The sequence below is a fragment of the Lolium rigidum genome, chromosome 6 (genome assembly GCF_022539505.1).
Source record: "Lolium rigidum isolate FL_2022 chromosome 6, APGP_CSIRO_Lrig_0.1, whole genome shotgun sequence".
In the NCBI taxonomy this organism is placed as follows: domain Eukaryota; kingdom Viridiplantae; phylum Streptophyta; class Magnoliopsida; order Poales; family Poaceae; genus Lolium; species Lolium rigidum.
The window spans coordinates 321,185,538-321,197,181 of NC_061513.1; the positions used below are offsets into that span (position 1 = coordinate 321,185,538).

Consider the following 11,644-nt stretch of genomic DNA (forward strand, 5'->3'; position numbering starts at 1 on the left):
CCATGGTAAGTATACTCCACCATGTTAACGGCGGGGAAGGGGTGTGTGTCGACCTTCATGGCGTACTGGCTGAAAATTAGCCGCCCTTGTTCTATCACCATTTGGACCTGTTGACGCCACACCCTGCGGTCGTTGGTGGCGTGGGTGAACGTGTTATGCCATTTGCGGTATGGCTTTCCGTTCAGCTCTTGCACCGTGGGGATCTTGTGGCCTTCGGGTAACTTTAGCCGCTTCTCCTTGAGTAAGAGGTCGAAAATCTGCTCGGCTTTGGTCACGTCGAAGTCAAACCCTTTTGGAGGACCTTGTGGCTTAACCCACTCACGGGACACGGGGCTTGCCCCCCCGAGTCCATTCAGCCATTGCTACCTCTTGATCTCCCGCAGCACCTTCATCTTCATCTGCCTCAACCAGGACCACCGCACGCTTGAATTTATCCTGGTAAACATCTGGGTGGCGCTGTTCATATGCTGACAGCTTCTGCACCATGTGCGCTAGTGAAGGGTAGTCTGCTTGGGAGGTCACGTCCTTGATCGATGATGAGAGACCCACCACCGCCAAGTCGACTGCTTCTTTTTCACTTACATGAACCGAATAGCATCGGTTCCTAACAGTCCTGAAGCGCTGGACGTATTCTGCCACTATTTCCCCGCGTTTCTGTCGTACTTGTGCTAGATCGGCAATGCCAGCCTCGGAAGCCTCTGAGTGATACTGCACGTGGAACTGTTCTTCCAACTGCTTCCAAGTCCGGATTGAATCTGGTGGCAGCGATGTGTACCACCCGAAAGCCGATCCTGTGAGGGACTGCGCGAAGAACCTCACACGCAGCTCGTCTGATGCTGAGATCGTGCCCAGCTGTGCCAAATATCGGCTCACATGCTCGATGGAGCTGGAACCATCTGATCCATTAAACTTGGTGAAATCGGGGAGCCGATATTTGGGTGGTAGTGGGATCAATTCGTACTCGTTGGGGTACGGCTTGGAATAGCCGATTGTCCTCCTTTTCGGCATCATGCCGAACCGGTCTTTCGAATTGTACAAATCTGATCCGCGGTGATGGCTGCAGGCGTCGAACTCTGAAGATTCGCCGGGGTGGCATACTTAGCCAGCCATGCTTGCTTTTCCAGCTCTGAGCCAACTGCAGGAGCTGAGCTCTGGAGGTTTGTCGGGGGGGCGTACTTAGCCAGCCACGTCTGCTTCTCAAGATCTGTTCCCGAAGCTCCTCCTGCTGTTCCAGAAGTCCCTGCTGTTGCAGCCTGGTTCGAGAGTGCCCGATTCATCGCAGTCCGGCACGTATGCGCACGTGTATCCGTGGGGATCTCCTTGGGTGCCTCGTGTAAGAATTGGTAGTCACTAGGGTCACCACCAATCTTGTAGACGACGTATGCCGATGAACTCGGCACTTCCGGTGCTGCCAACGCGAACGGCAGCGGTGGACGGGACTCGGAGTGGCATCTCTCCTTGGTAAGTCCCCGAGCTGGTCCCGACGGAGAATACCGATGGCTCATGATTTCCTGGATCACGCGCGAGCGACACGCTCCAAAGTGTTCACCGGGCTCTCGGAATGGCGGTGCGGCGAATGAGCCACCATGAAGTTGATCTCCGACGCGGCGACACTGGTGCGTTCTTCGACGGGGAGGACAGGTCCACTCCATCGAGCGCGCCTTCGGGCGAGAACCCCTTCCACCCGATGCCATGTGAGCGGGTTCGTGAAAAGAGCCGATGAGGTCGGCTTCGAGGACCGCTTTGATCTCGTCATGCTTCTTCTTGAGCTCCTCGGTCGGATCCTCGTACTTGACCGGAGTGCCTTCCGCCATCTCGGATGTAGATGGCGATGCGGTGGATGTCGAAGATTGTCCCACCGGGCGTGCCGGAATGTGTTGCGGTCGGAAACCCACCGGCGGGCGGCGACGGGCAACACCGTAGAGCCGGGAATCTCCCGAGGACTGCGGCTGGCCCTGGTCCCTCCGAGCGACGGCCCGCAAAGCCTTCGCACGCACGTCCGATGCTGATGCAAGGGCGTGCCACCCGACCTATACTCTGGTCGGGAAGGTGTTGGATGATGCCTCGCTTAGTTTCTGCATGGCATACACGTAAACGTTAAATACGAGCCTCGATCGGCTCTCGGGTTGTCTCGTGAATCGGCTCAAAGAGCCGATCCACCCATGATACGTACGAGGTGTACGATCAGATGGTGGTCCTGCTTGATCAAGATAAAGCTAAAGCGACCTACTACGATTTGGGGTTTTCACCGCATAATCGGAACATCCTACTCGTGATCGAGCCTCGCGGCTACGCACGGTGATCGTAAACCGACCCTAAACAAGGCCTAAAAACCAACACGAAGTTGATCCTCGGAACATCCTGTCTAGGGCGAGCAAACTACACCCTACGCGCCACTGGATCCTTCGACCCGTTTGTAAGGCCTAATAATGCAGATATTAAACTAATCCTTGAGGAACAAGGAGCAATCATAACGGATCGGATCTACTAAACGATGATCAAGCGGGGTGCCGCCCTTACACCCAAGATAGGCGTAAGGGCGGCTAGATGCTCAAGGGTTGCACGACGATAGCATATGATACGAAGAACAATGCTAACCCTAAAACATCTATGATAACTACGTTGCTCGCCATCAAAAAGGCTTCGGCGACGAGCAACGCATGGAAGACGAATAAACGTGTCTTTGCCTAGATCGCGAGATGCGATCTAGGCAGCATGGTGCTTACCCGGAAGAAACCCTCGAGACGGGGGAGTTGGCGATGCGCCGAGATTGGTTTGTGGTGAACGTTGGTTGTTGTTTATTTAATAAACCCTAGATACATATTTATAGTCCGGGGACTTTCTAATTCGAGCATGCACCTAACCGTGCACGGGTAAAACTCTAACTTCTAAATTAAGATGTGATCTACTATAATACGGATACACGGGCAATTTAGCCCAACTTCTTCGTGTCAGGCCGCTTCAGAGATCCTCCACGCGTATATCCTTCAAGCCCATCTCACTTACGGCCCATCTCCTGATTTGGCCAAAATCTGGTGATAACAGATTATTACTTTTACAAACCAACAACCCCCGTGATAGACGAGACTTGCCACCACTAGAAATTATAAGCCTCTTTCATTTATGTTCCTCTATCCCCCAATGAATGCTAATTTTTTTTAAAAAAAATCTACTCTCATGCATGTATAACTATTTTTGCATTCAATATAGCGAAGTTGCGCTCGAGCCTTATAATTCTGAACAGAGAAAGCATCATCGCCTGAGATTTTTTGGACTTGCGAATACGATTGTTAAGTATTTGAAAATAAATGGACCACTAGATAGAGCTCAAGAACCATTGGCATCTCCCACCATGAAGAACCATTCACATTTAGTATTTCACACTAGGATACCATGGGAAGATACTTCAAAAAAAAAAAACTTCAAAAAAGGATGCCACGGGAAGAATCCTTCTGGAATCGGGTACCGACGCCGACAAGCCATAATATTCAGAAAGCCTAACCAAACAGAGGATGAATTAATTATTCTTTGAGAGGAAGAAGATGAATTAATAATTAATTGTTAATGAATAATCAATCAAAACCAGACACAACCAACTATAAGAACCGGGGGGCAGACGGCGTATCTCCATCCGCCGCGACAACATCATCATCACCATCCGAAACAAAACCCAGGCCCAGACAGAAACTAAAAAGAAGGGCACACAAGGACCAAAAAGAAAGAGAAAGAAAGGGCAAAGAAATATCCCGAGCCAGAGCCAGGAATTCCTCGCGCGCCGCGGCCGCGACCGCGACAACGGACGCCACCACGGCGACGCCGACGCCGACGCCGCTCCACCGCCTCCGCCTCCGCCTCGCCGCCTGCCTCCCCCGCGCCCCTCCACCACCGCCCTGCGACGCCGACCCGCCCGCGCCCGTCCGCCACCGCCGCAGGCGCCTCTGGAAGCTCCCGCCCCGCGACGCACCCACCACCACCACCAACCCGATGATGGACGCCCCGACGCGACCGACGCCTCCGGAGCCGTCCCCTCGGTCCCAGCCCCAACCCCCCGCGGCCGTGGCCTCCAGGCGCTACGGCGTGCACTTCTCCGCCTCCAGCTTCATCCAGGCGCCGCTCTCCGCGCTGCTCGAGTACTCGGGCATCCTCCGCGCCGACCCCGGGCCCCACCACCCCGCCCCCGGCGAGGTCTCGATCCGGATCGTCGGGGCCGGCGACGCCTCGCCGTCCTCCCTCCCGGAGGGGGTCGTCGAGGAGGACGGGAGGGGCGCGCGCCCCTCCGCCGCGCCCGCCGCCCCACCCGCGGCGGCAGGCGCGGAGTCGTCGTCCTCCTCCTCCTACCAGCGCTACGACATACAGCAGGTCGCGCGGTGGGTGGAGCAGATACTGCCCTTCTCCCTCCTGCTCCTCGTCGTCTTCATCAGGCAGCACCTGCAAGGTCCTTCTCTCCTTCCCCCACCTTATTTCTCTTGCCTCACGATCCACGACCGCATACACGATCGCATTCGGTTATTTATTTGCGAATGGCCGATACACGATTGCAGTCGGTTACCTGTGAAACGTGAGAATCTGTCCTCAATTTTGGTTTGGGTGTTTCGTGCAGGCTTCTTCGTCACCATCTGGATCGCTGCGGTCATGTTCAAGTCCAATGATATCCTGCGCAAGCAGACTGCTCTCAAGGTGTGTGGCCCATCTCGTTGATTTTTTTCGTTTAGTTTATACCCATAGCTTAGTGTGTCATGAATTCAAGACTGAAGAATAAATGGTGTAATAAAGAAATCCAGTTCATTGTCCACAATCGTGTTGCTTAGAGTTTCATAGACTCACTTAAAAAATTAAGTGCAGCAAATCTTATTGCCCTGGGCGGGATGGAGATATTTTGGCTATTTGGTCACATTGTCGTGGCGTCGAGCATTTTTTTCATGGAATTCTTTGTATTCCAACACATTAGCATTAATTGTTTGTGTATGCTTATTGATGTTCTTTGCCCTTGCGTTGTGCAGCCGCATATAAGGATAAATTCATTTAATTTCTTTGCTAGCTTGTGACCTCGGACCTATAAAGGAAGTCTAAAACAACCAAATACAAGCTTCCGGCTAGTTTGAACTTAAATGCATCAATTAACCGATTCCTAAAATTGCCCATTGGTTCACCACATAAGCAAAACCTACCTTTATCCTTCATAAACTTGTACATCATCTATGGTCTATATAAATCTAATTTTTCCCTAGTGCCTTAATCATGTGACTGTTTGTTTTCCTCCTTTTTCTCGGTAGTATCTTCATCCCCTGTCTTTTCTGTTATGCTGTAAACCTGCGAAAACCCCTGAGTTATGTTGATTTTGAGCTTGTTTATAAAGATGTTTACTATAACACCATGGTGCGTAATTGCTTAACTATGATCCGTTTGCCATCTGACTAACTTGGCCTGTTTTCTTCTGCTTGATGCAGGGGGAGAGAAAAATGTTAGTTCTTGTTGGGATTACGATACTATTTGCCGTTCACGTATTTGGGGTTTACTGGTGTTACAAGAATGGTGACCTTATAAGACCTCTGGTGATGCTCCCTCCTAAAGAGATACCAGCATTTTGGCATGCTATATTCGTCATCTTGGTGAATGGTACTTTCTTTTCTCTTATGATGCTCGAACATATTTGTTTTATTTTGGCACTGACATGGCACATAAATTTGCTCTGTTCACATCCTTTAATTTCTGGCACTCGGGTCTTTAATTATGAGCTGTCCCAAGTGTTTATTTGTTTTACTTAATTTGGATATGTACAGATAAATTGGTTTATTTTCTATGCTTGCAAGTGCTAATGTATCACTATACTTCAAGCGTGCTCATTTAGTTTCATTGGATAATATAGGCCACATTAATTACAGTCTTCACAACTGATAATGTGATAATTTATTCATTAAGTTTATAATAACATTTTTTTTCTAAAATTTATTCAGATACGATGACGCGCCAAACTGCTATGGTCGTCAAGTGCATACTACTCATGTACTACAAAAACACAAGAGGCCGTAGCTATCGTAGACAGGTAAATCATCTTCATACATTTGTAATCTAAATTTCTTGGGATTAATCTTGGCTTTCTTTTCCTGCTAGCTCCTTGTGCAGTGCTATTGTTTCCGAATATTTAGGGAGCTAATAATTGATATTATCCTTTTCTGTTCAGGGTCAAATGTTAACAGTTGTTGAATATCTCCTACTTCTGTACCGGGCATTATTGCCTACTCCTGTGTGGTACCGTTTTTTCTTGAACAAGGAGTATGGGAGCCTATTTTCTTCTTTAACCACTGGGCTCTATCTTACTTTCAAGTTGACATCTGTTGTGGAAAAGGTATTATACCTTGCCCTTGACAATTTTAGAAGTTACTGAGTGGATGCCTTCTAACACTTGTCTATTTGTTTGGCAGGTTCAATCATTTTTGACAGCATTGAGGGCATTATCTCATAAAGAATTCCATTATGGTTCATATGCGACGACTGAGCAGGTAAACGATGTGCTTTAAGCACTAAGCTGATACGTTATGCTCTAAGCACTAACAAGTTATTGGTTGTCACTTGTCACTGAATGTCAAGAAGTAGGCTTGTGAGATGTGTTGAGTAGTGAAACTTTTGGCATACATCTTTCCCTGAAGCTGACTACCAATATGGTGCTCTTGCATTCAGGTTTCTGCTGCTGGAGACATGTGTGCTATATGCCAAGAGAAGATGCATGCCCCCATTCTTTTGCGCTGTAAACATGTCTTCTGCGAAGATTGTGTCTCTGAATGGTAACTGCATGCAATTTGTATCCTCCCCCCTGTGGTTACATATTTTGATAACTAATTTCATGATCTGAACATTTAGAACATCTCGTAGGTTTGCTTTCTAATGTTTTCCTGTACGATGGCAGGTTCGAGAGGGAGCGGACGTGCCCGCTGTGCAGGGCATTGGTGAAACCAGCAGACCTCCGGTCATTCGGTGACGGTTCGACAAGTCTCTTTTTCCAGCTTTTCTAGATTACGCTATGACGATAAGAAGACAGATAATAGGTGTGCGTGCGTGTGTTTGTTCGTGTTTCTACGAGCAGAGCGGCCCGGTCTGGTGCTGAAACGGATCTCCACATCCTTCCCTGCTGAAGGACTGCATGAGTGCGTTGTTTCTAAGTGTGCATATTAGTAATCCCCTGTATAGGTTATAAGAAGTTTTACGTGACCCTATATGATTACATAAATAGAAATGAGTATATATATGTAATACTGTACAACATAGCTTGTGGTGACAGCTTCAACAGACTACTCTTTGGGTCATGCTTTCGATGATGAGTTCATTTCCGTGGTTTTTCCCTGGCAGTGTAGTATGACTGATATTGGCATGACGTATCCTAGTTTCTTCTAAGGGTATATTAATCAGAACTGACTCTCCGGCTGCTGATGGCGGTCAAGCCGCACCAAGAAAACTGAATATTATCCAATTTTTGTCTTTATTCCTATCTATATTGCAGTCTGTAAGAATGTTAATTCAAGTATCTTATACCGAGACAAAGCATGTTTTGTTGATCTGAATTTGTTTGCCGTACGCGAGACCAACTGCCAAGAACTTTTCTTTTTCACGAAAAGGAGAACTTCATCTGTATATATGTATCACACCACAATCTTGATTAACTTACCATGGTGACTGCAACAAATACCGAGAAGAAAGAATCATGCATACAAATAAAAAAAACTGAGCTTTCCTACATTGAGGAACATACTCCTACTTGACAAATTCTAGTATCAATCAAGTAACAAAATATCAGCTGGCATAGTTCATAGTTAATTTTAACCAACCATCCATTTATCTGTGGATTCCTAAAGTAGGAATGATACTCTCTCCGTCACGAAATAAGTGACTCGGATTTATCTAGATTTGCATCTGTCTAGACGCGTTTTGGAGTGTAGATACATGCAAATCTAGATAATTCCAAGTCACTAATTTAGTAATACCTTTTTTTATATGTGATTCAAGCAAAAGATGCTTGTATTGCACTTTTACCACTACACATGTTCTCGCTCAGAGCCTCGAATAGATTGATATTTGTAGAAGAACACAATTTTCATACCGACCGGCTCCGTTCCTCTTTGTTATATGTACCCAATGCAGGCGGTCGGCAGGTCGAGTCGAAGGAAAAAATAAAGCGGGGCCAGGGGAGACGAGCCACAAAGCCAAAGAGGACATCAGGTGAGATCAGATCGATGGATTCATGTATGTGTGTCGGGGCTTTTCCTCTCCTTTTTTTTCTTAGACTACCCACAATGGGAGTATCATAGGTAGTATCATGCATTCCATGCATGCAAAATGCTGATGTGACAGTGCAATTAAGGATAAGAGAGAGGGTACTAGTATCATAGGTAGATACTGTATCATAGCACATACTACTAGAAAAATTAATGCCAAGTAAATCTTGTACATATATTTGCATTGAGATTCTACAAAACAATTAATACATAGAGACTATGATACTAGTATATGATACCATGCATTGTGGAGATAGTAACATGTAGTAGTATCATATGCATGATACTTCTATATGATACTATGCACTGTGACTAGTCTTAAAACTAGCCCCAATGGGAGTATCATAAGTAGTATCATGCATGCCATGTTGGCAAAAATCTGATGTATCACATAAATTAGTGAGGTGAGAGATGAGAGTAGTATCATAATATGATACCGTAACATGACACATAAACTTAGAAAACTTCATGAAAATACATCATGTACACACATTTGCATTGAGATTCTACACAACATTAAATATGATATAAGTATGATACCATATTATGATACTATGCATTGTGGAGGTGGTATCACAAACTAGTATCATGTACATAATACTAGTGTATGATACTTCTTATTGTGACTAGTCTAAGAAAAACGATTGAAGCTTCATTTATTACTTAACAAAATGTTTTCATCAATACCCCCAGAAGGTGGGTTTACAAACCACACATGTCTGCCTAAATGTAGAGTAGTTGTAATTCGGGCTAGAGGATGCGCCTTACCATTTGCTTCGTGGATGATGGAAACATCCTGAAAAGACTCCTTGCGAGTCAAAAACTCATCACCATGTAATGTGGGCCATGGCTGGATGTACTCCTTCGTTCCACTAAAAGTATTCCAACTTTGTTAAATTTAGATGTATTTATCTAATAGATAGTATTTAGATATATTTAAATTTTAACAAAGTTAAGACACTTTTGGTCATACGGAGGGAGTACTCTGGATCTCCTTAACCACAGGACAATCAGAGGCAATTTGAAACCGATTGGCATGAATATCAACAACTAGGCACAACGTTTCTGCACACACCATTGCCTCCAGGACAACAGGTTCAGTGATGCCTTCTACCTTAACTAACGAGCAGCCTATAAACTGTCCCATGTGGTCTCTACATACTGCAATGAAGGCACCTGTATCCTCAGCTTTTGCCACCGCGCCATCTACATTGATATTCAGAGTACCTTTAGTTTTTTAGTTTTTTTTAACGTGGAACATATATACCCAATTAATTAGCAGGCACAGCTATATCGCTTGCCCATAACATTATTCATCTGAGCACTTGCTCCTGTGCCTGCTAGAGCATGGGCAACCTTAACTTGCTTCCAACACCTCCAATTGTTTCCTATCTATATGTCGTGGCTATACCTAGCCATGTGTTGGGCTGGGCCTTGGGGAGGGTTGAGAAAAGCCTGACGTTGAAAATCAGGCCCGAGCCCGGCCTGGCCAAATACGTGTAAAGCCCATCGGGCTACGGGCCGGGCCGTTTAGGTTTTTGGGCTACCTAGGCCTGGCCCGGATCGGGCCAACGTTTGCAGGTCCAGGCCTAGGTTTTTTGGGCCGGGCCCCGGGCTGGGCTGCCCATGGCGAGGCGTGGTCGTGGCATTTCCTATCCCGATCGCTGCAGCCATGGCCTTTTTCAACCATTTTCTTTACGGCCCACCACATGGGAAAGGTATAGATGAAGATCCAATCATGGGCCCCTCTCAGGCATGGGCCCTTGGGCTTGCCCATGGTCGCCTAGGACCAGAGTCAGGCATGGTTCTAATTATGAGTATAAACACGTATGTAAACAAAAGTTGCATTTTTCACGGAAACTAGTAGAAACAAGATTGCAAACGAATAATGTTGGACAAGAGACACGATAGCCATCCATTTTCAATAAATCTTGTTATATGCTACATAAATATAGTAAATGGCCCGCTAACTATTAGTGTCAGCAACTTACAATACATGACCAAGCAACAATGAAATGACGACAACTAACTAAACATATAAAATATAACTAGCATTAAAGCACAATAGAATTGAAAAATAGAACAAGTGACGAAATTGGTTCTGCTGAGAAGACTCCGATCAAAATCCCAATGGATTAGAGATTTCTTCTTAAGGGCAGGGTTTGGGGAAGCATGCACGCTATGGTTCTTCTCCTATATTTGAACCTTCGCCCCATTTCTTGTGTGTTATATAACAGTCTTAGAACTACAATGTTTGCAAGAGTGTGTTGTTTAGTTATCTCTTTCAGGACCTTGGTAAGTGCCTTTTTTTCTTGGATATTAAGTGATTCCACGTGATGGTAGTTTGCCACCGATCCCTCCACTGTCGGATGATGTGCAACATGCATGGAAGATTGACATTTAAGCATATCCTTAATTGCTTAGTTTTCAGAAGCTTTGTTTGCCCACGCAGGCGCACAGTACTGTATCGTTGTATAGTAGGCCAATGGCAGAGCTGGTGTACAAGGGTTGGGTTTGGATGAACCCAGTAAATTTCATCAAACCTTCACTAATTTAGTCTATCATTTGGTTCAGTTGTGAAACATCACAACATAACGTAGAGATGAACCCAGTGATCTTCGTCTCCTCCAGCTCCACCCCTGGAGTAGGCTATAGAATCGGAAGGTGCTATCACATACATAGAGTTAAGATTATTCAAATTTGAAAACATTCAATGCGCTCTACAAAGACATACGGACCTATGCATTCAAATTCAAAACGCGTGAATGGAGGCCCATAGGTCAGTCCGGCTCACCATAACATGGGCTACGTGTGGCCGGATCAAGCATGTGTTGTTATTTGCCATCATATATCATTAACTATGCATTCTTAGTCGATTTTTGGAATTTTCCTACAAAGTCCTCTTCATTGATATTTAATTTTTGGGAGGCAGAAAACCTTCTTTTTTGTATTTTATTTATTTCAGGACTTTCTGGATCGCAAAAAATTGAGAAAATAAAAACTGATCAGTTTTTCACCCGGAAAAGAACCGTGGGCGAAAGAATCACGAGAGGGGAACCACGAGGGCCAAACGGCACCAGGTGGCGCGCCCAAACATGTAGGGCGCGCCACCCTGGTCCGTTTACGCCTCGGGCATCGTCTTGGCCCCCCTTTTATACTAGAAGCTCCGTTTCACCTAAAAATTTAAGCCATTTCCTGAGATTTATTGAGGCGGCGGCGGAGGCGAAAGTCCTCTCCTACTCTGGGGGAGGGCAGATCCTGCTGCACCGGTGCCTCCGGTAAAGGGGAAATCGACGCCATCGACATCCCCACTCCTCCTTAATTGGCTTGGGAGGAGACATCTCCATCAACATCTTCATCAGCACCATCTTCACCAC

General features: G+C 46.2%; 1 protein-coding gene across 1 annotated transcript; it reads left to right on the forward strand.

The window, feature by feature from the left end:
• Positions 1–3,984: 3,984 nt before the first annotated feature.
• Positions 3,985–7,304, forward strand: LOC124661810 (RING finger and transmembrane domain-containing protein 2-like). The gene is made up of 8 exons (XM_047199695.1): positions 3,985–4,435; positions 4,601–4,677; positions 5,448–5,616; positions 5,955–6,043; positions 6,182–6,346; positions 6,423–6,500; positions 6,679–6,782; positions 6,905–7,304. The coding sequence occupies exons 1-8, from the start codon at positions 3,985–3,987 to the stop codon at positions 7,008–7,010; spliced, it is 1,239 nt and encodes a 412-aa protein (XP_047055651.1). The 3' UTR covers positions 7,011–7,304.
• The last annotated feature ends 4,340 nt before the right edge of the window (positions 7,305–11,644 follow it).